Source organism: Odontesthes bonariensis, chromosome 22 (genome assembly GCF_027942865.1).
Source record: "Odontesthes bonariensis isolate fOdoBon6 chromosome 22, fOdoBon6.hap1, whole genome shotgun sequence".
Taxonomy (NCBI): domain Eukaryota; kingdom Metazoa; phylum Chordata; class Actinopteri; order Atheriniformes; family Atherinopsidae; genus Odontesthes; species Odontesthes bonariensis.
In genome coordinates this window covers 22,871,573-22,898,943 of record NC_134527.1, presented here as the reverse complement: position 1 = coordinate 22,898,943, position 27,371 = coordinate 22,871,573, and the positions used below count along the sequence as shown (strand labels likewise).

At 40.3% G+C, this 27,371-nt stretch overlaps 3 protein-coding genes across 5 annotated transcripts; 2 read left to right on the top strand and 1 right to left on the bottom strand.

Moving 5' to 3' along the window:
• Positions 1 to 3,762: 3,762 nt before the first annotated feature.
• Positions 3,763 to 7,017, top strand: LOC142373357 (lysosomal membrane ascorbate-dependent ferrireductase CYB561A3-like). The gene is made up of 6 exons (XM_075456561.1): positions 3,763 to 3,796; positions 4,418 to 4,606; positions 5,721 to 5,929; positions 6,024 to 6,178; positions 6,350 to 6,506; positions 6,726 to 7,017. Exons 1-6 carry the CDS (start codon positions 3,763 to 3,765, stop codon positions 6,750 to 6,752), a joined length of 771 nt encoding a protein of 256 aa, XP_075312676.1. The 3' UTR covers positions 6,753 to 7,017.
• A 2,520-nt stretch (positions 7,018 to 9,537) lies between these two features.
• Positions 9,538 to 18,780, top strand: trappc13 (trafficking protein particle complex subunit 13). Of its 2 annotated transcripts, XM_075455432.1 has the most exons (13): positions 9,538 to 9,657; positions 10,320 to 10,388; positions 13,244 to 13,343; positions 13,446 to 13,530; positions 13,614 to 13,741; positions 13,914 to 13,986; positions 14,273 to 14,317; positions 14,719 to 14,736; positions 17,292 to 17,425; positions 17,515 to 17,713; positions 17,802 to 17,902; positions 18,033 to 18,180; positions 18,273 to 18,779. In XM_075455432.1, exons 1-13 carry the CDS (start codon positions 9,612 to 9,614, stop codon positions 18,378 to 18,380), a joined length of 1,254 nt encoding a protein of 417 aa, XP_075311547.1. In that variant the 5' UTR covers positions 9,538 to 9,611; the 3' UTR covers positions 18,381 to 18,779. The 2 variants fall into 2 exon arrangements, with proteins under 2 accessions (XP_075311547.1, XP_075311548.1); XM_075455433.1 differs by lacking the exon at positions 14,719 to 14,736 and having other exon boundaries at positions 18,273 to 18,780.
• Positions 18,781 to 19,734: 954 nt separating this feature from the next.
• On the bottom strand, positions 19,735 to 27,370 carry sgtb (small glutamine rich tetratricopeptide repeat co-chaperone beta). Of its 2 annotated transcripts, none has more exons than XM_075455434.1 (12): positions 27,282 to 27,370; positions 24,376 to 24,488; positions 23,998 to 24,101; positions 23,769 to 23,844; positions 22,699 to 22,798; positions 22,474 to 22,578; positions 22,234 to 22,372; positions 22,057 to 22,119; positions 21,657 to 21,694; positions 21,475 to 21,558; positions 20,709 to 20,829; positions 19,735 to 20,599 (listed from the first exon to the last, which is right to left on the bottom strand). In XM_075455434.1, the coding sequence occupies exons 2-11, from the start codon at positions 24,473 to 24,475 to the stop codon at positions 20,718 to 20,720; spliced, it is 921 nt and encodes a 306-aa protein (XP_075311549.1). In that variant the 5' UTR covers positions 24,476 to 24,488; positions 27,282 to 27,370; the 3' UTR covers positions 19,735 to 20,599; positions 20,709 to 20,717. The 2 variants fall into 2 exon arrangements, with proteins under 2 accessions (XP_075311549.1, XP_075311550.1); XM_075455435.1 differs by having other exon boundaries at positions 19,735 to 20,567.
• Position 27,371: the final 1 nt, after the last annotated feature.

Below are 27,371 nucleotides of genomic sequence, written 5' to 3'. Positions count from 1 at the left end.
TTGTCTGCATACAAGCTCGTAATGAGAAAGTAGAATAGTTGTTTTATTATTACTGGAAACAATATATCTCTCGTGACACCTCCAATAAAAATTACAATCAGCTCTTCGCCCTCTTGTCTTTGCATTGTCATTCCAAAGTGAAGTGAGATTACATGTCCGTTCTGTGTTTTTCTGGTTGCATGACTGGCCCTCTCTGATCATCTGCTACAGTCCAGGTCTCAGGACTGTCGCTAAACTGGGAAGGCTTTGTGCTAATAGTAGACTATGCGAAATTAAAATGTCATGGTAGCGGTTGATGTTGTCACCCACATGGTTGTTGTGAAAAAGAGAGACATTTTGCAACACTTAACTTTATCGCTTAGTCAACATATTCATGTGCTACGAATGAAGTCAGCACGTTATAGAAGCTTTAAAGAAAGGGAGATGGATTATGGTTACTACACCTTATTCATAAATCACTATCCAGTTGAGCAGATTTCTAGTTTTTCAATATGAATTCAATATTCTTTTCATAAAAATGACCTAAAACATCAGATTTTTACTCAAAATCACAAAACACAAAAAGTGTTGCATTGGCCAAAAAGGCTTATAAGCGGGTAGGAGAGGGTGGTGAAAGGCACCACACCGGATAAGCTGTTCCTTGTGCTGGATTGAGAATCATCCTAAACATGTTTTCAGCTGTCAGTATACTTTTCTGTTTCTCTCCTTCTGACAGTGTCTTACTTTTCTAATGTGCTTCGACCTGCAAATGGTTAAGGTTAAATGTTACAAGTATATGGATAAGGTTAGAATTAGTGTACATCATTCAGTCTGCTGAACATGTTATAGAATGCATGGTTAGACAACATTGCTTTTCTGGTGCTCACATTCAGATTTAGTTCATATTTAGTTCATATTTTAGTTAATCTTGCTCCCTGTTTTATTTTGAAGAGCTTTCCCCTTTTATTTTCATTAAGCCCACTTCCTGTTCCTGTTTTACACCAGGGTTTAAGTGGCTGTATGCCGCACCTGCAACATAGTCACAGTCATTATCTTCCTTATCTTCCTTCCATTAAGCTTATTTTGTGTTTCTGGTATTCGTGTTAAGGGTTTTTCCTGCCACCATAGCCTTTTTGGTTTACTTTAAAATGAAGTCATCGTTTGCCTTGTCTACCTGTGAGGCCGCATTCGGGTCCCCTTCACCTCACCTCTGGGAGCAATGATTAATAAAATACAGCCATGGAATAATCAGTAAACTAAGCCTGGGTGTGGAACAACAAACACAGGAAGTAGAAACAGCTGAAATACACAAAGGAAAAGCTTTTACAAAATATAACAGGAAGTAAAGTTACTGTAGTGTCTGACACTTAACAGAGGTTCAGAAGGACATCCGGTTCAGTGTGTTCAGACAGGAGATGAATAATGGTAAACATTAACAGCTGGAGAAACACCCCTTAACACTCCATGCTTAACTCCCTCAGTTAAGAATGTCCGGGACAGCCACACCAGGGATGTATAGATATACATATATTTTTTAGCCTGACTATCGAGCCCCCCCAGGGTCACCAAATAGGGGAAGGTTTACCCTACATAGGGAGAGAAGCACCCTCAGTGGGGGAGAGATGACACAGACTTTTGGGCTTCGAGGATCTCTCCAGATTCGACGCATTAATCTGTAATTCTGAGACGAACCTGGTGGCCAATAAAATACTTCTGTGTTCGACCAAGTCTGTGTGAGCAGAGTTCTTCCCTTTACCATCTACACATCGGCTGTTTGAAGGCGACCATCCATTTTACACCACATTACCTAAAACACAGACCATCACAGCTTCTAAATAAAAGGAAACAAACCCAAAAAAAACACATAGAATGAAAGCTTCTTGTGACCTCGTGCACTATTAACTCTCTTTGTCTTGCAGTAATCTTGATCATTCGAATACTTCTGAAGAGGGTAACAATGGCCATCAACCCCCTGTTGTCATCCAATTTCCCCCTCGAATTAAGCACCAATTCTAAAGGTTTTCATTTTTGTGCCACTCACTCCTATGAAATTTGAGGATTTTTTTCCAAATCAAATGTAACTCTAATATTTCTGTTTCATTTGGTCCACTCCATCTACTTTTATAATTTGTGTACAAAGTTTCTGCATTTGAAGATATAAAACACAATGAATTTGATTTGCCAGGGAAGACGGTTCAAAACTGAGACTGTATAAATGGGTTGTTCCAGAGCCAGAGCCCATGGCAAATCCACATGACTAAGCAAAAAGCCAGTTTAGTTATGAAACTCTGAATCTGTGAGGATTTTGTAACCCTTCTCTGCTGCATGCAATCGCGTGTGAAAGGAGTGTCCTCCAGTTATACTGTGTTCAAACACAGAACGAGAAAATAAGACTACCTTCTAAATGTGGTGGAGATGAACAACGCCACAAAGAAAGTTTGCGTTTGTAGAAAATAAATTTTGCGTCATTTGCGCAGTTTTCATTGGTTTGCTGAAATCCTGGGCTCTTCCACAGCGTAAAATTCTTTTAGCAGCAAATCATCACATTTCAAGCAAACTGAAAATCTGGGCTTTCATTTTTCTGGGCTTCCACAATCTTTGCTTTGTTATTTTCACATCATTCTGCAGGGGATTTGTTTGCTATCGTGCTGAGAGGTTCACTGTCAGGAACGTGATGTCATATTGTCTTGAGGCACTCTCTGATAAGATGTACACTTCATAGCTGAGTCCGTGACTGGAAGCTCAGTCCTTGAGGCAGCAAAGTAACCCCAAACCATCATATTTCCACCACCATGCTTCACAGCTGATGATTAGTGTTGTTTTTCTGAAAAGATGTCTTTGTCCTGCTGCAAACATCTCGATGTGGACAATTAAACTGGGGTTTTCCTGTGTGTTTCTTGGGAAACTTGGGACACATACAGCATTTGGCTCCCATGTAAGTCAAATTTCTTTCTTTTGCTATTTATTCATTTCTTTTCGATGTAAGACACAGCACATGGACAGCAGCTGTTTGAGATTCTTTTCATATCAAACAGTCAGCTGTTGGGCTGCAGTTTGCTGGCTGTTGGCTGTTCGAAGCCATCAGCACCCACTTGTTGTTGATTTTCATTACAGTGGAACCATTCATTCAAAATCGTTTGGGGATATATTTAACTCTTGAGCAAGTCTCATAAGAATTATAACCTTTAACGGCATCAGAGAGCTCTATAGATCTTGGCATGATGACACCACACACTCAAATAGCACAGAGAGCACTCCATCCTAATTATCAGAGGCTGGAAATAGACAGGTTCCATCTATCACTCCCTAAAGAAGTTCTAATTACCAAAACATCGCCTGAGTTCTTTAGTTCTTATTTAGTGGATTTGAACATGTGATGAGCTTTGAGGTTTGCTTACATTTTTAATGTAACATTTGCAAAAGGTCAATTTCATGTGCCAATTATTTAAGGGTTTCACTTTCATCGAGTTACTTCTTCAGAGGAACAAAGGTTTTTCCGTGCTTGAATATATCTTGGAAAGTAACAAGTTTCTACTGTTTTTTTTCACTCAACTGTAACAGGGACTTGTACCCTTCAGTGACCAGGATAATGCTGGGAAAGCTTTATCAGCATCTTTGTCACACGCTCCTCCAAAAAACAAACCCCACAAGGCTCATCCCTCCCTCCACCAGCAAGCTTATTTAACATCAGAAACCATTCCTGATGAAATCCGTCAGCCTAAAATCACCTCCCGATGAACGGATATAAAACAGAAAGGAGAGCAGCATTTTCGAGTTGAAAGAATGGATCCACTTGAGGCAGAGAAGCACATCACTGGTAAGTACAGATTATGCATGAGCTGTTTGGTTTTCAAAATCTCAAAACAGGCCAGTGGAAAGTATCTACGCATATCTTAAATACTGCACTTATAAGTACAATGTGCTTGTACTTTGATTAAGCATTCTGTATTTTTGTACTCATGATAGTTTGTGAGATTTGTTGTTGTTGAGTTTTTCATTTTTAAAGACTTTTTTTTAGAATAACACAAGATTACCCTTTCAGTGTTGATAATGTTATTTCCTGCCAAAACCTCCTTTTCTAAGAATATTCTAAGAGTGAACACCAGATTTATTTCTCAACAGAAAAAAGATCCAAGGCTAAACTTCTTTATCACTTGAGATTTAAAAATAATATAAAGCGGTGACAATTTGCCACTTAAATGAGCTGCAACAATGAAATCGGCAACAATGCTCTAACAATGTATGCTGCATGTGTATTACTGTAAAACTGTCCGATCTGAAACACATTTATTTTTTTTTTCTTTAAAGGATGAGGTAGATTTTTAAAATTTAAAGTCATATTCATAAACTTTGAATCAATTTCTATCAAAATGCTCTCATAACCTTGCACACTTCTGGTGGAGTAGCAACGCTTTCTGTCTCTCTCCCAAACTCACAGGTATGAATCCGCCTGTGTTTTTCTATGTCACCTACGGGCTGTGCCTGTGTTTGGGCCTGCTCTGTGTGCTCTTTGTGAGCCTCTGGAGCTCACTGTGGCTGGGTGGCTTCGCTTGGAATGGCTCAGACCTGCAGTTCAACTGGCACCCTGTCCTCATGGTGTCTGGCCTGGTAGTTCTGTATGGCATTGGTAAGCTTTCGTACTGTAGTCATACCAGCCCTTCTCTCGTCATTGTCTGTCAGCAAATTTTCACAAAAACCTCCAAACCAAACTTCAAGCGGGACGGTCAAACTTGGCAAAGAAAGTTCCCCCAGTTTTTCCTTCTAATCGTAGTCAGCTCCTTGTTTATTTTCTGTTTTGTTCATTTTGTCCTTGCTCATTTCCATCATTGTGGATGCTTGTGTTTGCTTTACACCTGTTTTATATCCTGAGTTGTGGAGCACTTTGACCATTTTACTATTTTAAATTGTTTCATTGTTTTTATAGTTTTAATCTTTTCATCGGTTGTTGGGATTTTTAACACGTTTTAGTAGATTTTATGTTGTTGTATGGATGTTATCCGCCTGGCTGCAAAACAAATCTATCTACGGATACAAATAGAGTAACCTGACCTGTTTAAACTGTGCTCACTTGACAAGGTTTTGATCAAACATTGCGATTTTGTAGGATGTCGTTTGTTGTGTTAAAAAATGCTGTATTATGTGAAGATGATGTTATGCAATGCAAATAACAGTGAAATATCAGCTTTAAAAGACTATTCCACCAATTTTTCCACATGAAGCTCAGCTGATTTGCCACAATGGGCACAGCTCTGCTTGTGGAAACATTTGGTTCATGCCATCTGTGGCTTTGAGGAGAGTTTCTGAACATCTGAGTGATGTCGTATTGATGTCATCAGTGTTATCTTGGATTTAGCTGTTATGAAAACTGTAGGATCGATGTTTTAATGGCGGTTGAGACAAAGTGGCAGGATTGATTTTGACCTTTCTTTCTTACCTTGCCTTTTTCTGTGGCGTGATACTAAATAGATGAAAAACTTCTTAAGCGTTTGGTGAAAAATAGATTTTAAGGCATATTTATTTCCATGCGTGCAGCTTTTGAACTGTGTATCAACACAGTGTCAAAATATATAGAACCAAAATATGTTTTGATTAAAAGAGAGTTCCACTGATAGAAATGTTATTTCTTTTTTTAGTTACATACGATCATTCATTTCTCAGAAATGTCTCAGATGAAATTATTTATCCATCACTTTATATATTACGACCATGACAAGCACTCTGTTTACGTGATTTGTCTGCAGCGGCTGTGATGTATCGCATACCTTTCACCTGGAAGCAGAGGAAGTCCACCTGGAAGTGGGCGCATGCTGTATTGATGTTTCTGGCCCTTTTTCTGTCCATCCTGGGCTTGTGTGCCGTGTTTGACTTCCACAGAGCTGCTGACATCCCTGACATGTACTCTCTGCACAGCTGGGTGGGCATGTGTACTGTGGTCATGTTTGCATTTCAGGTACAGATAACTCATATTTACACATTTATCTTGCTTTTTAAAAGGAGCTGTTAGTATCATTTACCTCTTTTGTGACCTCATGTTTGCTGGACAGTGGGTCCTCGGGCTGGCTGGCTTCTTATTGCCCTGTTCTCCTCGGTGGTTCCGCACCAGCCTCAAACCAGCCCATGTCTGGTTGGGGAGCGCAATCTTAATTTTAAGCCTGACCTCCTGCATCAGCGGTATCAACGAGAAACTGTTCTTTTCTCTGTAAGTACCTAAATATCCAACAGATGACAACGAATTGTCCTCCTAATTGAAATAGGATTGCAGCTATAGCATTAACAGAATCATGATGCTGTAGTCTGAGTAGTATAGAAATTACAAAAAAATGTGTATTCAAGTGAAAACTTCCTTCTAACCTAATGACTCCATCTGCAGCAGTAACGGAGACACTGAAGAAACGTATGAGTCACTGCCTGTGGAAGCAAAGTTTGCTAATTTTCTCGGTATCCTCATTGTGGCTTTTGGGATGATTGTCTTTGGAATCTTATCCAAAGCCCAGTGGCAGCGGCCAGAAATAGATGAAAGTGCTTATGTGAGTATTCTATATGAACAAATCAATATAACCAAAGCAGACAGAACTATGTTATTTTGGTTTGAAATCTGTAAAGTTGGATTAACTGTTTAACTGATAAACCTGTTTTTCATCTTACATAATTCATGTTCATTGCATTTCGAGTTTTTCATCCCTGCTTCCTCCTGTGTGTGTACTGTCTTGATAAGATATTAATCAGGATGTCATTTCAAATTGCAGCCTCTGCTCAGTGAACACGGCACATGAAATCCAGGCACGAAGAGTCCAGAGTTTCAATCATGTCTTCACAGCCACGTGAAAACTGTAATGGTGTCAGTGTATAAAGAGGATGAATAAAACAACTCATTGTTGTTTAATATGACCTGACTTGTCCCCTTAAAAACCGAAACGATGTTTTATGGTTGAATCTGCTTGAGAAGCAGAGCCTCCTTGTAATGCAGATATTATCCCTGCTTATCACAGTTGTTTCTTCTTGTTTTTCATGGGTTGCAAAATGTGTTTTAGAGGACTGACTCGTCTGTAAAGAGCCTGATGGATGCTTTTTTTAAAGATTTTTTTTCTGTTTTGCTCTTTCTGCAAAGTTGAATCTGCCATTAATGACAACCACAGTTTTTTGCAGTGTGACTGTGGTATTCTGTTTTGAATAAAGCTCGCTAATATAGCTACAGTTTAAATTTTTGTCTACTATTTAAAAAAAACATTTTAGGCTGTTGGTGTAAAGTAAAGCTTTCTTAATGTCTACTCTACTACCAAAGCCCCCACAATGACACATCATCATCACTGTGATAACTGTAAAGGCCATTTATTTATAGACTACTTGTAAACGTATCCAAAAATTAAACAAAAGTGCTGTACTAAATAAGATATCTCACAATGATTAAGCCAAATAAAGCTATTCGAAATGATAGCATTCCAAAGAAACATAATTAGACAAAACAAAGAACATTAGAAAGAATTACACTTAAGTGTTCAAACATGATAGAAAGAAAAAGTCAGGGTGTCGGGCGCTATTCAAACTAAAAGCAAATAACAGCAGAAGGAGAGTTTGTTTCTTCTTTTTGTAGTTAAACTGAAGGACTGATGCTTCATTGATGACCAAATATGATGCAGATGCATCACATGATACACTCCACTAGATGTCAATGGAGTGCAACATGTGATATCACAACCACATGTAGAGGGTGTATGCAAAGGGAATATACATATATATGTATGTATACATATATATATATACATATATATATATACATATATATATATATATATATATATATATATATATATATGGACAATGGGCAGACTGGTTTGAGATGGTAGGAAGGCAACAGTTACTCAAATAAGCACTTGTTACAACCAAGGAATGCAGAATACCATCTCTGAACACGTGGAAGCTTGAAGAAGATGGGCTCCAGCAGCAGATGACCATTCCTGTCAGCTAACAACAGGAAACTGAGACTACAATTCGCACAGGCTCACCAAAATTGGACAATAGGGTATTGGAAAAACGTTCGGGCTCTCAAAATAAAGCAAGTTAACTGAAATTTAACCTTTTAACGCTAAATTAGCTTTTTAGGCCAGATTAACGTGCGCATAAATATGTCAAATTTAACCCGTTAACGGTAAGCCCTTGTATTTATATTTATATATACAGGCTATTTATATACTGTATATATAGAGATATATATAGAGAAAGACACATCAATCCCTTTATGACCACAGCGTACCCATCTTCTGATGGCTACTTCCAGCAGGATAATACACCATGTCACAAAGCTCATCATCTCAAACTGGTTTCTTGAACATGACAATGAGTTCACTGTACTCCAATGGCCTCCACAGTCACCAGATATCAATCCAATAGAGCACCTTTGGGATGTGGTGGAGCTTTGTGGCATGGTGTGGGAACAATCATCTCATCTTGAATGTTAACAAAACAGAGATGATTGTAGATTTCAGGAGAAACAGGGTCAGATCAAACCCTGTTTCCATCATGGGAGAAGAAGTGGAGGTGGTTGAGGAATATAAATACCTTGGTGTTCATGTGGACAACAGACTGGACTGGAGACACAACAGTGAAGCAATCTACAAGAAAGGACAGAGCAGACTGTACTTCTTGAGGAAGCTAAGGTCCTTCAAGGTTTGCAACAAGATGTTGCAGATCTTCTACAAGTCTGTTGTTGAGAGCGTCATTTCCTCTTGCGTCGTCTGTTGGGGCAGCAGCATCAGAACCAGGGACCTAAAAAGACTCAACAACCTGATAAGGAAGGCTGGTTCTGTTCTGGGGACGGCTGTGGAACCTCTGGAGACAATAATGCAAAGAAGGATTTTGCATAAAATCAAGAGAAGTATGGACAACCCTGAACATCCTCTCAATGAGACTGTTATCGGAAAACAGAGTCTCTTCAGTCAAAGGCTTCTTCAGTTTGGATGCAAAACGGACCGCTACAGGAAATCTTTCCTGCCCACAGCCATCAGCATCTATAATAACTCCTTGATTTAATTGAGTTACATCAACATTTAATTTCTGGGATAAATAAAGTATTTTTGAATTTGAATTTGAATTTGAATTGAAAGGTTTGATTGGCATCATAGATGTGCAGCCGACAAATCTGCAGCAACTGTGTGATGCCATCTATCAATATGGACCAAAATCTCTGAGGAATGTTGACAACACCTTGTTGAAAGTATGCCACGAAGAATTAAGGCAGTTCTGAAGGTCCAACCTTTTACTAGCAAGGTGTACCTAATAATGTGGCCGGTATACGTGTGTGTGTGTATAATGTATATATTACCAGAACGGACTGTAAGATATAATTTAAATGCACAAAACAAGACGCAAAGTAGTCATTTGAATACAACAAGCCAAACATAAACTATGCACAGTTCAGTCCAGTTCAGTTTTGCCTTGAAGAAAAGAAAAGATCTGTTTTTGTAATGCCCATCTTAGACTGCGAGGGGCAGTGCTACATTCTGGAGTTTTAAGTCTGTCCCACTTTAGAGAACGAAGAAGAATTTCGCTTCCTTTAGGGTCAAAGTTGATCAGCTAGCCAGATGATCAACCAGCTAGCTAAGTGGCTATTAGGATAAGGCTTTTCATTTCTGAAAATGGATGTTAATCAGACAAAGCAGGAGCACTTGCTCGCGTTAAAAGGTATTTGCTTTTTTATCAATGAATATTATATTTTCAGAGGATGTTATGCGATAGAACAGACGGGTTTGTTAGATGTGTAGTAGATAGCCGTGGCTGCAGTATAGATGCTAATAGCGGTAACTATTAGCAACAGCTTCCATTGGGTTTTTAATTGATCAAAATTGTTGTTGGGCGGAGCGCGTTGCTTTTCGAGACTAAAAGCTGGAACTGAAGATACTGTAGAAATAAAGTATCAGTTAAGTTGTCATAGTGTAATTTAGGGAGCTGTTTCTGTGTTGTCAGCAGTAGCTAAAACACTTAGCTTAGGTTTCCCAATAATATAACTGCTGCAGCTGGTTGCTGTCTTGTCTTTAGCAAATCTGCGTATGTCAAATAATTTGTCAGGCGGTCACTAAACCAACAGTCTTTACTCTGTTTCTTGTTAATTCATATCCATGCTAGTTCATAATAATTGTTTATTAAGTCTAATATATACCGTCGATATATTTTCAATATAAAAATGTGTTAAATGTTATGACAGAATCATTGTTGACATCCAACTATTTGAGGTCAGCAGACACAAACTGTGTCTAAGCGATGACGTTGCATGAAACGAGTTAACGTCCCTCTACGCCTTAAAGAGAGAAGCATACATATTTACTTTACACCACTTTACTTTACAGTGATGCGGTTAACGAAACCGACTCTCTTCACAAACCTGCCGGTGACGTGTGAAGACCGAGATCTTCCAGGTGAGCCCGTCCACAACACCGAGCCTGGGCAGAACCACATTTTCTGTTTTCCGGCTAACATTGCAATGCATTTGAGCACTATGGCTGAGGACCATTTGTCCACTTTGTTGTTGTTTCCCCAGCTTAAATGTGGATGACAAGAGTCAGTGATGTCTAACGTCTTGAATCTTTGACATCGACATAGATTATTTTTGTGTCATCGAATAGCAGTCACTCACTCTAAGTGTTGCCTGTAATATCACTTAATCTGCATGTTATGGGATAGTAGGAGGAGACTGGAAACCTGCTCATTGGAGGTCTATAACTATCTTAATAAAGACGAAGGGGAAAAAAACCAAATCTGAGCAGTGACACAAGTCTTGTGATTGTAGCATAATTTCTTACGTTTTGCCTTCTTACTTTGCAAAGATCAATCTACTGTCTTTGTTCTGTAGAATGTGGAAACTCAGTAAAAAAAAAATAAATAAATTCTATTAGGAATCTTTGTGACCTGAGAGGTTTTACTATAATATCTGCTGCTCTTCCATTTAGTCCGTAACTGTGTTTGAGAAACTGACTCAAGAAATTTAGAAACTGCTTCTGAACACTGATGTAAAATGTATAATGCTTTGGTTTGCAGAGAGGCTATGGTCAGCATTTCATTGCCGTTTGGGAGGCAACTTAAAGACAGAGAGCATAAACCTGAGAGGATTTCTTCTACCTTATGTTAAGGGTCACTTTTTGATTAAGAAGAACAGTAACTATCCTCATGGAATAAACTTATTTAAGAGGGAAAACTGTGATTTCTTTCTTTTTTTTTAAAAGTGTAATGAGGAATGGTTTTGGATTTAGTTTACGTCTAGATAGATTTATAGATTTACAGTCCAAGGTCACATACTTGGATAGCAAGGCTGCTTAGAGATTTAACTGTTTGTTTTTTCAGTTTAGTGGAGTGCAGACCAAGCAGGGCACCGGTAACCGAACACCACACAAACCATAAATCCCACAGACACTTCTTGGTAGTTTCTCTATTTATATAGTCAGTAGCAGTGAAGTGAAAGCCTATCTTGAAGTGTTTTAAGATGAGTAAAAGCGTTCCCCTTTTCTTTAGCTACTGCACTGTTAGCTAGGACACATATGTGGATGATGAAAAACCTTTCTGGTTCTACACTGGAACAGAATGTTCAAACTTTTTCATTTATCCTGATGGATAAGCTGGATATTCAGACTGCATTACTGTGTCCTGGATGCTTATTTTAACATTAGTCCACAGGTTGGACAGCAGTTAGTCACGTTAGTGTGCAGGTAGAACAGAATGGACTGTTTAAAAAGACTTGCGCTTAAAACAAAGACAGTTTATAAATCAAAAGGAAAAACAAGTGTCTGAGTAAGCTTTTAGACAGTACATGATGCTGGAATAATTTCAGTGCTCTTAGGCTTTGATTCTATGAGTCCCTGTAACTCAACGTTAGGAATGGAACACCGTTCTTCTTCGGATATTTCCTCATTTGTATTGTGATGGTGGTTGTGACGAGTGCTCCTTAAACGTTCAGTGTCTCCTCGGATGGGATTCGTTCTTTTTTTTTGGAGCCTGTTGGTTCTTATCCCATTTTCCAATTTGCACATACTCTGTTGCTTCCCTCGACTCTTCTCCTCGCGTCTCTCTTTGATAAGAATCTGCTGTTTTTCCCAATTGATGTGAGCGGAAGTGTCAAGCTGACATTTAGTAAAATGTCACATATTTGCATCATTTTTTTTTACTGACGTTGGTTGAATATGAAGGGTGCATCACCGAACCACTGTTTTGTTAGAGCATACTGCTGAATTTGATTGTCTCTGTCAGAAGAGCATTAAATCTGCTTGTGATGATGTTTATATTGACTTACAATCTGCATTTAAGGTATCGTGCTCCCTTCAGGCATCACAGATGACAAAAGAACCGACTAATGCATCGACCCTTATCGCCTCTCCATTTAACTACGTCTCTCCTCGATCCTCTCATCTCCGAAGGCCTTTTGTGACTCAAGACATCCTTTAAAATATTTATTTGAACCTTTTTGATGTGCATTTTGACATTGAGAAGTAGAAGAGGTTGACAGAAATGGCAAAAACATGGTCTTGCGTGATGTGAGTTGTGTTGCATCAGGATATGTAACCTATGCCATCGATAACACGAACAATCAGCTCTTTCTACATGAATAGGAGCATTTACTGCCACCTGCTGGCTACATTATGCAAACTGGTTTTATTCACTCCAAACCAAAATCTCCTGCAATCATTACCGAACCACACTAAAAAGTTTTATATAAGTTTTCCCACGTGTGTGTGTGTGATGTAGCAGAAGGAGGTCATACAAAGCCTGACTCAGTCTCCAGGAATAAACTACTGAGTGTCTTCATGCAGAACTTTGAGTAAGTACCTCAAAGTGTACGCAGAAATAGTACACAGAAGTAGAAATGTGTCTCAGCGTTGCGCTATGAGCTTTCACTTGGAAGTGCATTTAGAACCAAAGTACCACCGTGTAACCACTAACTAAAGGATACAAACAGAGAAGAGAGGTGGCGGCGAGGTGCTCGCATGAAAGCACAGCCCTGACAGAACAGTTTCATATTTATAAAGGTGACAGAAATTTTACTGCACTGGGATTAAAGCTCAGCCAGTCACAGAGGCAGATAGGAGGCATGATCAAGGAGCAGATCAACCAGATGCAGAAAAAAAGGCCGAGTGGGTACCACTGCTGGCCATGACATGAACCCAAACCATGATAGCAAAATGACCCCCACCACTGCTTTACATGGCCAATGACATGCAGCTCTCAGTGGAGCCAGAGACTCAAGTCACGAGTGTCTTTTAAACTTGTGTTTTTGTCTTCAAAGGGGATTTGTTTGGGCAACTTATGAGGGAAGACCCTTCCACCATAAAAGGAGCAGAGTCGTTAATGCTGGGAGAGATGCTCACATTACCGCAGAACTTCGGGTATAAACACTTCTGTTTCCCTTCGACTTTAACTGCTACAAAGCTGTTTTTTTTTTGTGTGTGTGTGTGTGTGTGTAACACTCCTCTCTTTGCGTTTCACAGAAATATTTTTCTTGGCGAGACCTTCTCCAGTTACATAAGTGTGCACAATGACAGCAACCAAGTAGTAAAAGACATTCTTGTGAAGGTATGGCACAGAAAAAATGACCGTCTGACAAACGTTGCACTTTTCGCTCCCGTTTACACTTGATGTGACACGATTCTCGTCAGGCTGATCTGCAGACGAGCTCGCAGAGGCTCAATCTTTCGGCATCAAACTCCGCAGTAGCAGAGCTCAAATCCGAGTGCTGCATCGATGATGTCATCCACCACGAAGTCAAAGAAATCGGAACACACATGTGAGTCTGTTTTTTTTTGTTTACTTAAACAGTCCCTAACTTTGTTTTGACACTCAAACGTGCGATCGGTCTCAGAAATGTCCTCCGACCTGAGGACAAAAATCAGAATAAAGCTGAATTTCAGGACAAACATCTCTGATTCAACTTCTGTTTCCCCTTTTCACATCTCCAGATTAGTTTGTGCGGTCAGCTACACTACTCAATACGGGGAGAAACTCTATTTTCGGAAGTTCTTCAAATTCCAGGTGAGATATATTTGAGTGCTTTCATTAGATGGCGGTGCATAGCTTGGAGGCGACTTGAGAAATGCCACAGACATACAGCACAGCAAATGCAATTACCCACCCATGTGTGGATTTGGTGTCTTCCAGTCCTCTGCCCTTACTGTAGGAACGAGTGCAGCCTTTCAGAGGCTCTTTCTGAGACTCTTTTCCAGTTGTAGGACTCCTATTTTTTATTTTTTTTTTAAGCTGAATGGAGCAACATGGTGAGAAAACCCCAGCATTCAGTTTTCAATCTATTTTCACTCAGGTTTTGAAGCCGCTGGATGTGAAGACAAAGTTCTACAATGCAGAGGTAAGTGACACCCACACACCACTGCAAAGCGTAAGCTGTTCCCCTGCACACCATAACATGCTTCATATCATGTTTCATGTCATAGTCGGGAACATTTCCAGATGCTATTAGAGGCAGTTGGCATTAGACTAGGCCTCCTGGAAAACCCTTGTGTCTCCAGGAAGATGAGCTAAGCAGAATGAAATAAAAACTGGAGATCAGGGGTTTTCCTTAAGTGGAGGCAATAAGCTTTTTCCCTTTTTTTTTTTTTTTTTTTTTTTTTTTCCTTTTTCTTTTTTTTCTTCTCATTTTCATATCAGTAGCTTTTTAAGAATATATTTGACTGCAAATATTCATTGTCATCAACTGTTGCATGTAACTTCATTTGTTCATTATGTCTTGTATTTTATTTTCTCCATTAGAGTGACCTCAGTTCTGTGGTAATTCTTCCTTCTGTTCTCATGGCTGAACATTAGCTTCTCTTCATCCTTTTCGGTGCAGCAGACTGTGTCTCTCTGAGCCCACAGAAAGGTGCAAAATGAAAGAATGGGAGGAAATGTTGAAGGCACCCGCAACCTCTTTAAAGATAAAAACAAAGTGACCTTCCATGAGTTTTCTTTTGCCCTTTCTTTGTATGCTCGTGCTTTCTTGCAAACTCATCCTTCACAGGGCTTGGACTATTTCTAATCGAAGTTTGTGGTGATCAAACTGGTGGGTGGGAGCTGCAGTAATTGTGTTAAAACAGTCAATGGGAGAGTAGCAGGATACATGACGATTTGTCCTAATTTGTAAAGATTTAACTGATCATGTTGGAGTATAAAGGGTGTTTTAATCTCATTTTTGGCTGAATGTCGCAGGCTGGTGGAACTGGCCGATTGCAGTTTCATCTTTGCTGATTTCACAACCAAAATTAATTGTTTTGCTCCAATCATTTGACTTTTGATGACATTAAGTCAATCTGATGTGACAGAAATATTTGATCATGTTCAGTAAGGTGTTAGGTTTTTGTTGGAATGGCTTTGCATGGAGCAGAGCTGCTAAGCTCTGGGAATTTATATTAACTTAACTCAGAGTTACTGGACCGTATTTTGAATTTCAGGCATGAACTAATCTCTGCTTTTATTCCTATTGAATTTCACTGTGAAGTAGAGGTTGCACAAACAAATTGACTGATAGAGAGGATAGTTGTGTGTTTTTCCCCTTCAAGCATCAACTACAGTAGTTAGCTGCTTAAACGCAAAAAAAACGACAGTCCTGCAGCACGTGAAGGCAAGTAATGTGGAACTCCTTCACTGTTTGACTGATTTAGGTCACATTATATTAGAGAAAGTAATTCATGTGATATTCTGTACAATCCCATGTACATTTTCCATTGTTTTTTTTATGAATTAGATTTAGTCTTCAGCGTAGTAAATGAGCTCTACACATTGAGTTAGCGTCTACCTTCCCGACGTGAGGCCGCTCCGCTCTACTTGAGGCGCACTGTACCTCACACTGAGAAAATTGCAAACGCTTGCATTTGCATTTATTTTTCACATCACTAATTTTCTTAAATCACAAGTTTTAAATTTGCAAATGAGGCATTATCATCTCAAATATCCCCTGGTTTGAATAAATGTCCGGTAGACAGTCAAATGAAACCCATACGTGTGTATTTTGGTTCTGAAAGCGGATATGTTGGGAAAGCAAACCGCCTCCAGAAGGAAGAAAGACTTCAGACCAATCGCAACCATTCATTTAATATTGGGCGAGTTCACAGAGAAGCATCATCAGATCATGTTGCTCAGTACTAAATCACATTTTTCTGCTCCTTGGTCACTGTCGGTACTGTTTAAGTCATTTATACACTCATTACATTAACCTGGCAGATGCTTTTATCCAGAGTGGCTTACAAGTATAGAGCTGATTGTTTAATATCGCACAGCCTGGATGCAACAATTTTCTTATGGTGCATTCAACAAGGGAAGAAAAGCTCTTGTCAGCAGAATCTCAATCCCCAGTTGACCAAACTGTTTCTACGTGTCGTTTCATTTGTCACCCACCCTACAGTAGCTAGACTTTGGTGTCCAAATAAAAGGCAAAAAATGGCTTTAAAACAAAAAAGGCTCCACAAGTTGATGTGTGAGAAAGCAATACGAATAACTCAGAAAGTAAAGTCGAAGCACTAAAATCAGTCAAACTTGTGCAGCCTCCACGGTGTTCTGCAGCACTGGTACTAACATATCCTCAAAGGTACACTGAGCAAACCTGATAGAATCAAATTATCGTCAACTTTGTTTTTGTGTTAAAATGTTTGTCCTCCGAGGATGGTCGATAAACATTCACCGAATGACTCCCATCACCTGGAGAGTAGCTCAAAGGATGGGTTCACATTTTCTTCTCATACGGCTGAAAGCTGTGTATGATCTCTATTCGTGTCTGTACTGGCCGTGAAAAGAGCTCTTCCAGCGCTGGTGGACAGAAATCCTACCCCTCATCTGTGCAAAAAGGTCAGCGGAAGCAAATTCCACGCTTCAGCAGTTGGAGTTAGTCAAAGAAAACATCTGTTCGTTAACATCTGAGTTAATGTTATTTTCAGTACATATTTTCTTCTCTTTGTTTTAATCTGGAAGACCGTCACTTGTTCTGGGTTACTCAGGCTGCTGAAGTCTTCCTACCTTTGGTCAAACTTAAAGATGTTCTTTTTGCATGTGGATTTCGTCCACCTTCCCTCACTTTTATTACGCGTGAGGGAGCCGGTCGTGGCCAGTAAAGACGGAAAGAAACTACAGCCACCAAAATCCCTTGAAACGCTCATATGGGCATGCGAGTCTCGCCTTTGGACAAACTTGGAAAAATGTGAATTTATCCTTTTGAGGCAGTAGAATTTTTAGTCTAACCTCGTTGATAGCTGAAGATAAAGTCCATGTGTTGCTCAGTTCACCTAAGAGATTATGTAACTGTACATAATGGGTGACAGTAAGTATTAGTGTGACCCCTGAGCTCTCCATTCCAGACAGACGAAGTGTTTCTGGAAGCTCAGATCCAGAACATCACCACCTCACCAATGTTCATGGAGAAAGTGTCTCTAGAACCTTCCCTGATGTACAACGTCACAGAGCTCAACACGGTCACATCTGAGGATCACGGGTAAAAGCACTTATTCCTTCCCGTTGAGTACAAAAATGTGGATTGAAACAATATTCTCAGCTCCATCTATTCATGTTTTTATCGTGCAGAGAGTCCACATTTGGGAAAATGTCCTATCTGCAGCCCATGGACACCCGGCAGTACCTGTACTGCCTGAAGCCAAAGCCGGAGTACGCGGAGAAGGCCGGCGTCATCAAAGGAGTGACGGTGATAGGAAAGCTCGACATCGTATGGAAGACCAATCTCGGAGAGAGAGGAAGGCTGCAGACCAGTCAGCTGCAAAGAATGGTATGACTTGTCCTCTCAGCGTAAAACATGCGCTGTCATTTCTACGCTCTTTTATTCAGTTTTGTCCTTTTGTGCCTCCCCCCCGCAGGCTCCAGGTTACGGAGACATTAGGCTGTCTCTGGAGATGATCCCAGACACTGTAAACCTCGAAGAACCTTTTGACATCATCTGTAAAATCACCAACTGCAGGTGCGAATCACCGTCGTGGAAGTCGACACACCGGCCACACGAGGAAACCTTTAATGCTCCGTGACACGAGGTCAGAGCATTGGATTGCAGGTGCACCCCTAAAAGCTTCTCTCTAATGTCCGTGTTGCAGTGAAAGGACCATGGACCTGCTGCTGGAGATGTGCAACACGAGGTCCATCCACTGGTGCGGTATATCAGGGCAGCAACTGGGGAAACTGAGTCCCGGTGCCTCCCTCTCGTTGCCCCTCGCCGTCTTCTCCTCTGTCCAGGGTCTGCAGGTATGAGCCGAACTTTCAATGTAGATTTATTTTTTTTTTATTTAGTTTGTTTCCTTTTTTTTTTAATCCCATTCTCCACCTCTTTGTTTCAGAGTGTCTCCGGACTGAGGCTCACAGACACGTTTCTGAAGAGGACGTACGAGTACGATGACATAGCACAGGTGTGTGTGGTCTGCCCGTACACCAGCAACGAGTGCTAGAACTTTTAACTGCCTTCTTTTTGCATTTTAGATATGAATGGACCAACCGTGGAAACTCTGCACTTGATATTTCTCTCTTTTTGCAACTTAAGGAGATGATACTGAATTTTAAAATGAATTGTGAATAATAGAAATCATTTTCCTTGAAAATTATCCTGTAAATGTGTAATAGTGTTAATAAATTCTCTGTAAACTGGATTTCCTCCTGTTTTTACGGATATACAGTATGTTATGCTAACAACGGTGGATTTTGCTATTAAAATATCTAATACCGAGCACATTTTCTTATTTTAAATGGACCCCCCCCCCCCCCAATTTCGTTCATATGTGTGTATTAAGCCAGATTTGGATGCTTAGAACAGTTTATATTGTTTTAATACAATATTTGGTACAGGGTACCTAAACCAGCATTAGATGCAGCTATAAAAGTCTCACTCTGAAAAAGAACTCCTTCATTTCTGTCTTTTTTTTTTTGATTGTACGACTATAAATTCTTTTATCCAGTGAAAATCATCGTTGAAAGTTTAGCTTAAATATGGAACTTATTAGTTTAATTTTCCGGTTTCTTACAACTTGCTTCGAAAAATTTGAATAGACTTTTTTTTTTTCTTTTTAATCCCCCTCAGAAGCAATAGTTGAGTTTTGTAAGTGTTGTTCTTTATGACCAGAGTAGAAAATCTTTAAGGGAAGGTTCGGGATGAAAGATTCAAGAAGCTTTATTTATCCCGAGGGAAATTGCTGTGCAACAGTTATGGTACAAGAGGGGAAATACTAAAGTAAAATGAAATAAAAATAATAGAATAAATAAAGTAAATAAAATGAAGCTAAAATAAAATAAAGCTAACATAAAAAACACAAGTAACTGAATACAAACTGAAAGTTCTTCTAGTCTTTATGTGCTAGGTTAAAGGCTCAGTCTAGTATTTTAGTTATATGTGTTACAGTTATACATTAGTTATACCTAACGGTGCCCAAGTTCCAAATATCCAGAGGCCTCATCTTTAAAAACGGGACTCACTGGAGCTACTTCAGGAAGTCTAGTGTGTTTGTTTATGAAAATCATCGGTCAGTGCTGTCAAGAATTGTCTTGAGTAAAATGAATTTGCCAAAAGTGAAGCTCAAACATGATTTCAACTGAATCCAATGCGGTTAATAAATTCTTATGGCCACAATTACCTTTCAATGAAAATGTGACATCGTAACAAACCTAATTTAGACTTTCATTTAGCTGGGAGGGTCCCTTTGGGATATTTTTATTTTTTTTGAGGGGAGTTCTGGTCAACATTGCAGGATTTCTCACCGTTTACCAAAAAAAAAATCCCACGGTAATAAAATAATGAAACAACAGCAAGCAAACATGTAAGTGGATATTTAATTTCAAGACATTATTCATACATGTTTGACATAACAAAGTGCTGCCATGGCATACTTATTTGTTTCCAGAAAGCATCTGATCTCAAATACCAGATTTCAGAGCATGCAAATGAACAGTATGAATATGTAGGGAAGTAGCAGTTAAACTGGCTTCAAGGGGAAGGGCATTCATTTTTGCTAAAGTGCTGTAACGACCTAACAAAGGCTACAAACACTGCTGTACAGTTACATTGTCTTAATCAAAAGTTAAGTAGTACAAAGCAACGACGTGAGTCCCCACTTGTTTTTTTTTTGTTTTTTTTTAAATGAACAAGTACGGAGAAATTCTGCCTACAAAAATAATATTAAACATTATAAACAAAGTCAACGAGATGCTCCGTTTGTGTTCTTATGAGAAAAGCTGACATGTACATTCCTCCCCGACCTTCTATTTAACATGACCAGACCGGTCAGATCCGTAACTCGTAACATGAAGAAGGCAGTAGTTTCAGCACATGGAAATCAGGATCTCTGCCCGACGGAAAAGCTCTGAAGAAAGAATTCGCACATGTTCTGTCAGTGGGCTGAATGACTTCTTGGCTCTTTATTTATTTATTTTTTTTAATGATTAGGTGTTAACGGTTCGTTTTGCCCCTTTTGAGTCAGGTTTCATTTCATGGTCCAGTTTCCAGGCCCGTCTGCCTCCACTCTTGGGCCTTCTGCCACAGTAAAGTGCCTTGGACCCCACCCGTGTCTCTTCGTTCCAGCTATGCCGGGGATTTGAGTTAAAGAAATGGGTGTAGAGATTGTTATCGCGCCATATGGTTGCTCTTCCTTGTGGGGGGAAAAAAAATAATAAAGTGTGGCTGGAATGAAAATATTGTATGTTAATTATTTGTTTAAAAGTCTACTTTTGTGTATGGTAAACAATAATAATTATTATTATTTATTTATTTATTTTAAATATAAGAATACCTGAATAGATCATGAGTGCTCCTCGGCGCTGCCGCTGAAGGAGCGGCTCCGAATGTGGTTCCTTAGCTGCTCAATCAACTCGGGGTTCTGCTGTTGGATCTGCTGGGCAAACTGTTGTCCCCTGACAGAGAGAATAGATCATCTGGTTACCTGCTGTATTTCTGCCCAGATTCAGCTTCAGCACAGTTTCTAATATCCAGTAAATCAAAACAACAATGAACTTCTCTGCTGACTTTCGAGTGGATCACCGTCCCAGTTCCAAGAAAGGTTGGGGCAAGTGTAAAAACACTTAAAAAGCAAGTGACTGTAAGTGTTTGGGGACTGAAGAGACCCGTCGCTGTAGTTCTGAAAGTTAGGTTTTTACCATTCTTGTTTGATTGGTCCTTTGGCATATTACCGTTTCATAATCCTTCAAATGTTTTCAGTGGGGGACAGGACTGGAATGCAGGCAGGTCACTTTAGTGTTATGGTTGGGATGTGGGTTGGCATTGTTTTGCTGAAACAAACAAAGTCTTCCCAAAACACGTGTGTATCATTCTGCATTAACAGCGTTCTCCGTGTCCTGTGCAATGACTTACCTCCGTACCAGCACAGATTTTAGCTTTTGAACTGTGTGCTGCTAACAAACTGTGTAGTAGTCCCTGTTGAGCTGTTAAAATCAATTCAATTTCAAAAGTACTTTACAGAACATGTATATTTTAGTTATATCTTTTTATATAGTCGCTTGATTATAAACCCCATGATTTCATTTGATCACCGTACTTACGCCTCAATCAAGCTGGAAATGTCTGATAGTCCTCCCACTCCTGCGGCAGGACCTCCGACTGCGTTGGACATCATTCCTGACATACTGAACACACAGCGAGAGGGAGTCGGTGCTTAATGAAACTCCATTTAAGACTGCAATTAAATGTAATCTCAAAATAATCAAATACAGATTCTACTCACAGCTGTTGCACCTGTTGGTTCTGCATAACACTCGCAGCCTGTAAAGAGAAATCAACCTGAAACCCGTTGTGTCTCTCACAGGTTTAAAAAAAGACTATTTACTACTGATCCCACTGGCAGCTTTATGAGGAAAAGCAGTCCGTAAGTCACTCGCGGTGGGCCCTGAGTGCGGGTGCACAGCTCTCAGATTTAGATGTGTCATGTCGCTGCTGCAATAAAACTCCGGCATGCCTGCAGAAGCGTTCTTGACCTGCCGGGCGTTCCCATGTGTCATCGTTTAACAAGTCTGTTTTCTGTCGGACCGGACAAGGACTTTTTCCACAGGACAATAACTCGGATGGTTAACAGGCTCCGATGGAACCAGAAACAAGCTGTTCAGAGCACATATTCGGACACTTACCATGCTGATGAAGGCAGGGTTGTTGATTAAACTAGCCATGTCGAATCCCAATCCAGCAGCTATCTGTTGGGCATGAAGGCACGGCGACACAGTGTCTGTGAGCTACGAGTGCAATATGCGCTCCATATGCTACATAAACAATAAAGCAAAAAGGAACGTATGACTTGTTTAACTTACTGGGCTGGATGCTTCCTTCTGTTTCTGCTCTGCAATCTTCAGGTTGGATTTGTAGGTGTCGTTCTCGGGATCTAACACCAAAGCTTTCTTGAAGTAGGAGATTGCCTCGGGATACTTGTTCATGGCTGTCAAAGCCAAACTGAAGCCACAAAAGAAAGTCAGTTTGGATGGGCTTCCGAACAAACTGCAGAGGGAGTTTGTTAAAAATGTTTGATGAGGAGGAAAAAACATTCGACTCACCCCATCCTCCCGTAGGCTTTACTGTAGGTCGGGTCAATCCCGATGGCTCTTTCACAGTCACCAGTTGCTTCGGTATAATTCCCCAGTTTACTGTGAGCTGCGGCCCTGCAGAGAGTTACATCAGATTGCTCAGTTCATATCACCAACCTGTTTGTTTGCAGACATATTAAAAACTGTTAACCGTCAATAGAAGCACAAACTTATGTTGCTTTCTGTAGCGCATACCTGTTGCAATAATACACTGCGTTTCTTAGGTCCAGATCAATGGCCTTTGTGTAGCACTCCAATGCACATCTGTAGTTCTCCTCCTTCATGTGATTGTTCCCTAGAAGTTTAAAAACCAGATTGTTTACAGAGTTCATACAGAAACACTGTGGATACAAACATCAGACCAATGTTTGCGGGGTAACTTTTGTTTTTTTTAATCATTCTGTTCAGTCGGGGAAAAATAAGGACGCCCGCACCCTTTCAATCCTAAAGTTTTACTCATCAGGAGCTGTTTTGAAAAATCATCTGATCCCGAGGTCTTAAAATCAGGTGAATTCAGCTTTACAGCACATTACGTATTGCATTAATTAACAACTACTAAACCAAAATGCCAAGCAGTGTTTGAAAAGTTAAGTCCAGCCTATGATTCAGTAGCAATAACTTGAAGTAATGGTTTTCTGTCTGATGCTATCGGTCTCTCAGGGAGGAATTTTGGCCCACTCTTCTTTCCAACGTTGCTTCAGCTCATTGAGGTTTGCAGCATTGGTTTATGCACAGCTCTCTTCAGGTCCCACCACAGAATTTCAGGCATGTTGAGGTCTGGACTTTGACTGGACCATTGCAGCACCTCAATTCTTCTCTTTTTCAGACATTCTGTTGTAGATTTGCTGCTGTGTTTGGGATCGTCTCCACTTTGGTCCAGTCTGTCCAAAGGACATTGTTCCAGAAGTCTTGTGGTTTGTTCAGATGTAACTTTACAAACCTAAGCTGTGCCGCCATGTTTGTTTTAGAGAGAAGAGGCTTTCTCCTGCAACCCTTCCAAACAAACCATACATGTTCAGACTTTTTCTAATTGTGCTGTCATGAACTTTAACATTTAACATGCTAACTGAGGCCCGTAGAGTCTGAGATTGTCTCTTGGGTTTTTGGCTGTTTCTCTGAGCATTGCACGGTCTGACCATGCTGGGACGTTCACTCCTGGGAAGATTAACAACCATCTTGAATGTTTTCCACTTGTGAATAATCTTTCTCTCTGCCGAATTATGGCCTCAGACCCTAAGAGTTCATATCGAGGTAGTTAACCTCACCTTCATTCTTAAGTTGTTCCGCCCGTTCGATGTCTTCAGGAGACGGGGAGGTTTCTGGTATGGTTAGGTTGTCATTCTGTTCGGCATAGAAGAGTCACTGATGCGATTTAAATAGCACTGACAGAAGACAGTTGAACTTAAACCAGGAAAAGCACCGTAGACTGTAATTAAAAACATCAAGCACTACACCACTCACTTTGATTGCTCCTGTGTAGTTTGCCGTACCCACCTTGAGTAGAGCGTTGAGGAATATCTCTCCAAGTGGCTGTGGAACTGCAAGATGACAGTCACTGGAACTGATCTTGAAGGTAGTCTCCAAGCACTGTATTGCAACTGCGGTGGAGAATGAGTAAAATATGACAGAATAATTCAATGTAACAGAGCGGTCAAAGAAGTGGGCTGTTAACAGCATTGGCAGCACGTCCAGAGCAAGAAGTCTAAACTCCTCTGTTCATTTTTTTAGATTAGATTAAGCCCCTATTATGTGTAGTCACTTGTCCTACTTTGTTACAGTAAAACTTGTTGTCTTTCTCATTTTGGGATGGACAGAGTAGACTCTCATATATTAATGATGGTATTTTCCCGAAGTATAATTGAGTCGACTTACCCTCGAGGCTCTCCTGCTCATCTGAATTCAAAGCACCACAATGTGTTTGATCTCGTAGGAACTGCACAATAGCGAATGCCAGGCGCTTCTCCACTGCCATGTTTACCTCGAAACTGCTGGCAGAAAGGCACCCACATAACAATGACCACATGGTTAATTCATTAGGTGGTTGTTCATAATAAAAGGGATATATGCTTTATGCTTTTTCATTTAAAAACAATAGTCAGATGGAAACCTCTATGCGATGCTGCATGAGCCTGCATGCCCCGCTGTGTTATGAAATCATGATTCAAATATATATATATATATATATATACATATATATGTTTTAAATTAATGGATAACAGCTGTTGAGCTTTTTAACAAATGTTGTCGCTTGATGAAAACAACTTCTTGTTGAGTGCGCTTTAGAACATTTCTGTGGGTGTCTGGAGTTCCTGCCAACGAATAAATCCCACAAAACACAAGTGTGGCATTTTGTTTGGGGACGTCTGGGTCGGAAGAATTCTGAATCACAGATCTGTTCAGATATGCACTCAGTGAAGTTCTACGTCCTACTCCTGGCTTAGAGTGGAAATGTCCATCTTTATCAACTGCAAAGTCAAATTATAGAATTGGAACAAGCAATATTTCTGACATTATATAAAAAAAACGCCCGCGCAACAAGCTGCTGAGATATACAAATGAGAAACTTTAGTGGTGGACCGGACTTTTCTGTTTCTGTAATACCACTTTGTGCCACTAGATAGGACGGGGCTCATCTGCTTTTTGCACCCAACAGATGCAGAAGAGGTTGCCAGCAGTAGCTACCGAGCATAGAGATGAGCAATAAGTAGTGAAAAGCAAAGTGATTACAACAGTGGTGGAAGCTCCTGGCAAGCCAACATAACTTCCGCCACCACCCCATCCCACCTTTATGGCCCAGTCTGCTCAGATTGGTCAGCTTGATTGTCCCACATGCCCAGTTGTAGCATCAATAATGCAAATGTGTAACAGGGTGATGTTTTAAAATGAAGGAAAAAAAGCCTGGAGTACAAATTAGGTCTTTCAGGTAAGTCTTTTTCTGGAAGAGAATAGCTCTCTTTGTTGCTGACCTTGCAAACCCTTCACATGCACAAAAAGTTGTAAAATACTCTAAAAGAAAATAACACAATTTGCCAACTTTATGTTTAAAAACATGTATCAGTGAAGGCATCAGTCATATGAGATTGCTTGTCTGTGTATTATAAATGTTGATTTCTGCCAGGCTGCAGTAAGGGCAGCGCGTAGTAGCTGGGAGAGGACCGGCTCTGGAGGGACATGCCCCAAAACAAAGACCGAAGATGGCGCTGACGCGAACAAAAGGGATTCACTCATCTCCCTGACAACAACTGCATGACACATAAAACCATGCTCATGAGCTGCAGTGGGTCTGCCAGCAGCAATTTAACGGCAGGAATCGACTGATCACTCTGCAGAGGAGTGAAGCGGCAACCACATTCAGTACATAAAACAAGAGCTGCCATTCGCTTCATTTATGGGTCACGTTTAGTTGTTTGGGAAAACAGAGTTCAAGGGAGTCTGACTCTGACACGACAGGATGTGTTGGCGGAAGTCCACATGCAGCTCAGCTGCACTACTTTATAAATGAACAGCCATGTTTGAAGTTTGGCCTTTTCTCGTGAATAGTCTCATCGTTAACTAAATATTTATTCATGAGAAATTAATTCAACATAAAGAAAATACAAATGAAAGTCTTGCATTAAAGTTGATTGAAGCAGTGCCCTTTAGTTTTTGTGCTTAATTAAAGAAAATCTCTGCTTCTTCATTCAAAATAAGATGTAAAACGTTTGAAATTCTAATATTGTGCCAACTCTTATCCTTAATAATGTATTAGGTATGTACCCTCGTTATTAAGTGTTGGTTTAGATGTTCCCACAGCTTCATCACCTTAGTGGACTGGATTAAAACATCATTCTAAAAGTGTATAATGGTTATTATGGTTGGCCTATCCAGTGGGCATCAACAGGCCCAGGTTTCCTGTACACCAACAGACCATTTGTAGTGTAATAAACTGCACCTGTTAAAGAATCTGAACCACTAAAGTGCAATTTAAACAAAAATGAACTCGTGCACTCATATCCATTTTAGCTCAAATACACCCTGCGTTCCCATCACTCCTACAAAGAGGTGATGATAACACACAGCTACCACAACATAAACCGTAAAGCAAAACTGGTTAATCCAACCACGTTATCATCTAGTATCCCTCACAACTAGAAAGGATGCTGGTGGTGCTTTCAATTCTTGTCTCCAAGACAACTCCCAGGAGGAAGAAAGCGAATTCATGCTTTGCTCCACCAACACGCTGGCTCTGGTTTGGTGTGTTTCTCCTCTGTCTGACAAGAAATCTGTGCGGCAGGCTCACAAAGAGAGCCACACAACGGACTATAATCTGACTCTAAGGTGATGGTCATTAACGGACACGAACACTGCCTCATATTTCCATCACGTGCTGACGCCACGCGCTGTTATGTTCGTTTAGGTCCGCTGGCACAGCCACTCCTCCTTCAAGTGTGTTGACACACGTAGATGCGGTGATGCAGAAGCTGTGATGTAATAGCGCTTCACAGGAGAACAGGGGTGTTTTAATTCACCTCACAAATGTCGTATTCTCAAAAAACACAATGCATGAAGGCTAATTCCGCCAGTGACATCGGCAGGTGTCGTTTTAAAAAGCCTAATCTGACAACAAGGCTCGCGCACTGTGCAGCTTGCAGGATCCTGGGCAAAAAAAAAACCCCAAAAAAACAACAAAAAAAAACACAACCCTCCAGAAAACAGCGCGAGGAGAGGAAACAAAGCTCAACCCCGACACAAACATGAATGTATACCTAAGATTTGGTGACAGGATGCCGCCCACCTACCTGAGCTTCTCAGCTGTCTGCTGCTACCGCGTCATGAGGGCTCGTGTGAGACTGCTCGCATCCTCCTCCGCGCCTGCGCGTTGACCACGG

Coding starts and splice junctions, on each gene's coding strand:
- LOC142373357 (XM_075456561.1), top strand. CDS start 3,763: ATGGATCCACTTGAGGCAGAGAAGCACATCACTG. Junction 3,797..4,417: donor GGCAGAGAAGCACATCACTG/GTAAGTACAGAT, acceptor CCAAACTCACAG/GTATGAATCCGCCTGTGTTT. Junction 5,930..6,023: donor TGGTCATGTTTGCATTTCAG/GTACAGATAACT, acceptor TTTGCTGGACAG/TGGGTCCTCGGGCTGGCTGG.
- sgtb (XM_075455434.1), bottom strand. CDS start 24,475: ATGGCAGTGGAGAAGCGCCTGGCATTCGCTATTGTGCAGTTCCTACGA. Junction 22,120..22,233: donor AGAAGGAAGCATCCAGCCCA/GTAAGTTAAACA, acceptor CATGCCCAACAG/ATAGCTGCTGGATTGGGATT. Junction 21,559..21,656: donor AACCAACAGGTGCAACAGCT/GTGAGTAGAATC, acceptor CTGTGTGTTCAG/TATGTCAGGAATGATGTCCA.
- trappc13 (XM_075455432.1), top strand. CDS start 9,612: ATGGATGTTAATCAGACAAAGCAGGAGCACTTGCTCGCGTTAAAAG. Junction 13,742..13,913: donor AAAGAAATCGGAACACACAT/GTGAGTCTGTTT, acceptor TCACATCTCCAG/ATTAGTTTGTGCGGTCAGCT. Junction 17,903..18,032: donor TGTAAAATCACCAACTGCAG/GTGCGAATCACC, acceptor TCCGTGTTGCAG/TGAAAGGACCATGGACCTGC.